The sequence below is a fragment of the Bidens hawaiensis genome, unplaced genomic scaffold (assembly GCF_021521415.1).
Source record: "Bidens hawaiensis isolate Kalapana, Puna unplaced genomic scaffold, B.hawaiensis_p1.1 tig00000237_1, whole genome shotgun sequence".
In the NCBI taxonomy this organism is placed as follows: Eukaryota; Viridiplantae; Streptophyta; class Magnoliopsida; order Asterales; family Asteraceae; genus Bidens; species Bidens hawaiensis.
The window spans coordinates 532,264-534,705 of record NW_027491021.1 but is presented as its reverse complement, the minus strand read 5'-3'; the positions used below and the strand labels follow the sequence as shown (position 1 = coordinate 534,705).

General features: G+C 33.9%; 1 protein-coding gene across 1 annotated transcript; it reads right to left on the bottom strand.

Annotated features, from left to right (window-relative positions):
- Window positions 1–607: 607 nt before the first annotated feature.
- Window positions 608–1,744, bottom strand: LOC143609122 (F-box only protein 8-like). The gene has a single exon (XM_077083990.1). It carries the CDS (start codon window positions 1,742–1,744, stop codon window positions 608–610), a length of 1,137 nt encoding a protein of 378 aa, XP_076940105.1.
- Window positions 1,745–2,442: the final 698 nt, after the last annotated feature.

The following is a 2,442-nucleotide window of genomic DNA, read 5'->3' as shown; positions in this document are numbered from 1 at the left end:
CTGTGCTAAAAAATTATAAAAAAAGAGACAAGGTTAAAATTTCTCACAGAACCCGAAATGATATATGAGGGTGAAACAAGGTGTGTTACGAAGGGCGAGCTTGGATTTTAAAGAAAGTACCTTTGTGCTTGGAAAATCGACTCGTATTACATGTTTCAACATAATATTTCTAGTCACCACCTTGGTTCATATACGAAAACTCCATTCTATTTCCAAATTATTTTGACCAAATAATTTGTATATGGGTTTTCCTTTATTTTCATGTTGACTTGAACCAAACTGTCATTTTGCAACTTCTAATGTTAGTTATTACAGAATGCATCCTACAAAACCAGTTGTTAATTGATGTTTGCATCTACTAGTTATATATTCTATAACATTAATCAAAGTATGTTCGGAATAATAATCATATTAACGAAAATAGTAACAATAAAATCATCAAGAAACCATTCAAAGTTCCGAATAGTAAAAGTAGTAAACAGATTTAAAATCAGATTCATGGAGATTTCCGATAAGGGCATACCAAATATAAAGCGATGTACATTATGAAACCAAATCATGTTGCAACTTGAATTGCGCCTAATTCTCTATACCTTGTTTGCATGCTTCAAAAGTCTTTCTTCTTAGCTCTCCACCCTCTATTGTCACTATAAATCCTAAGACCTGGCTGATCAAGTAGTAGTGTTTCCATGTAGTGACAAACATATAACGAATTCTCTAATCCATCAATCCCAAGATTAACGAATCCTCTTGGGTAGAACTCGTAAACAACAAGTTGTACTTGATCATCACCTTGTTTTGGAATATCAATTATAAATTCACCACACTTCCAAAACATGAGTGTCATATGATCTTCTTTTGGTGTAAAAGTGAATAGCTTTGTAAACGATTTCGGAACGCCATCCCCCATCACCCATACATCGTAATCTGAACTAATTGCATGTTTATCTCGTCCAACCACAACAAGTGACTCCCCTAGCTTAGACATGAACTCAGGTTTTAAACTATGTGGAAGGATTAGTTCTGTAAATTCTTCACTTGTCATATCAAATGAAATAATCATATACCTTAATTCATCCGCAGTAATCCTTTCGTTAGCAAGCCAATTATAAACTCCATCTAAAACTACCTCCTTATGGAGAACAAAATGAATTGATTTACGAGGGAGATTGCCATACGACCTTCTCCATGTCCCTGTACTAAATGTGAAAACCTCAACCTCTAGAGGGTTACTTCCCATACCAAAAAGATTGGCATAATTAATCTTGACAATCTTAAGGTCATTTGTCTCACGACAAAACCAAAAACCTAGAGGTAGAGCAGTTTCATATCTCCAGTTTCCTATATTAGGTACAACAACAGCAACAGCTTTTCTGATAGAAGGATTCCAAAGAACCACCACGTCCATATTAAGGGTATTGCGACAACTACGGCTGTACAAACCCAAGAACTCATGATAACTTCCTATTATCCTAGAACATAAAAGCATCTCAACCAATTGATAAAGAGTCAGGGATACTTTTTGTTCATCATCAACAAACGGAACATATTTTTGCTCGTAATCAACTTGACCACTATAGGTTACAAGTCGATCTGCATACGTTACAACTAGATGTTGTACCTGTGTGTGTTTGAGTTGGCAGTTGTAATGCTTAATAATAAAATCAGGGCTGTCGATGACAGACTTCCATGTTTTGGAGACAGATTGGAACTGAATCAAGGATTTCACAGGAAGCCGCGACATGATTTCCAATTGGATTTCACTGGGTATGTGTTGTGACATTATGATTTCCTAGGGTTTAAGAGAGAAAGAGACGAGAGGGGATATTTTTTGATTTAATATTTGTCGTAGCTTGTGTTGGGCCGTTATATAACACAATTGCATGTAAAATATTGGACTTAGAATATATTATTTACAATTTGCTTGTAAACACAAAGGTAAGACAAAAATGCAAGTTGGATCAAATTTCATACTTGGACTTATTTAATTAAAATATTATTTTAACCTTAATTTTTTTATAATATTTTAACCATAACCCAAAATTTGAACCATAATAAATCGTCATGTTATTTGACAATTCCATTGCTCGGATTAAACATAGCTGACCTCACAGTAGGGTTGTTCACTACCTATATTAAGGTTGTGAATAAGTAAGGGTCTATTGCTTGAGTTCGAGTGTCATGACATATTGACATATTTGAGAAACATTTCAAGTCATGATTTAAAAAGAAAATGTTGTGAACTAAAACGGATTTGTTGCATATTATTAGAGAAAGTAACGATACATATTAATGATCTTAAGCGTTGAAGTTGACATGCTTAAGAAAGTGAGATCGGTTATTGAAGTGTGGTTGTGATGAACATTGGGGGATATATATATGGATATGAAATATAATTTAATTGATCTCTTGAGTGCTTTTTTTAATGTTTTTCTTAGTGTT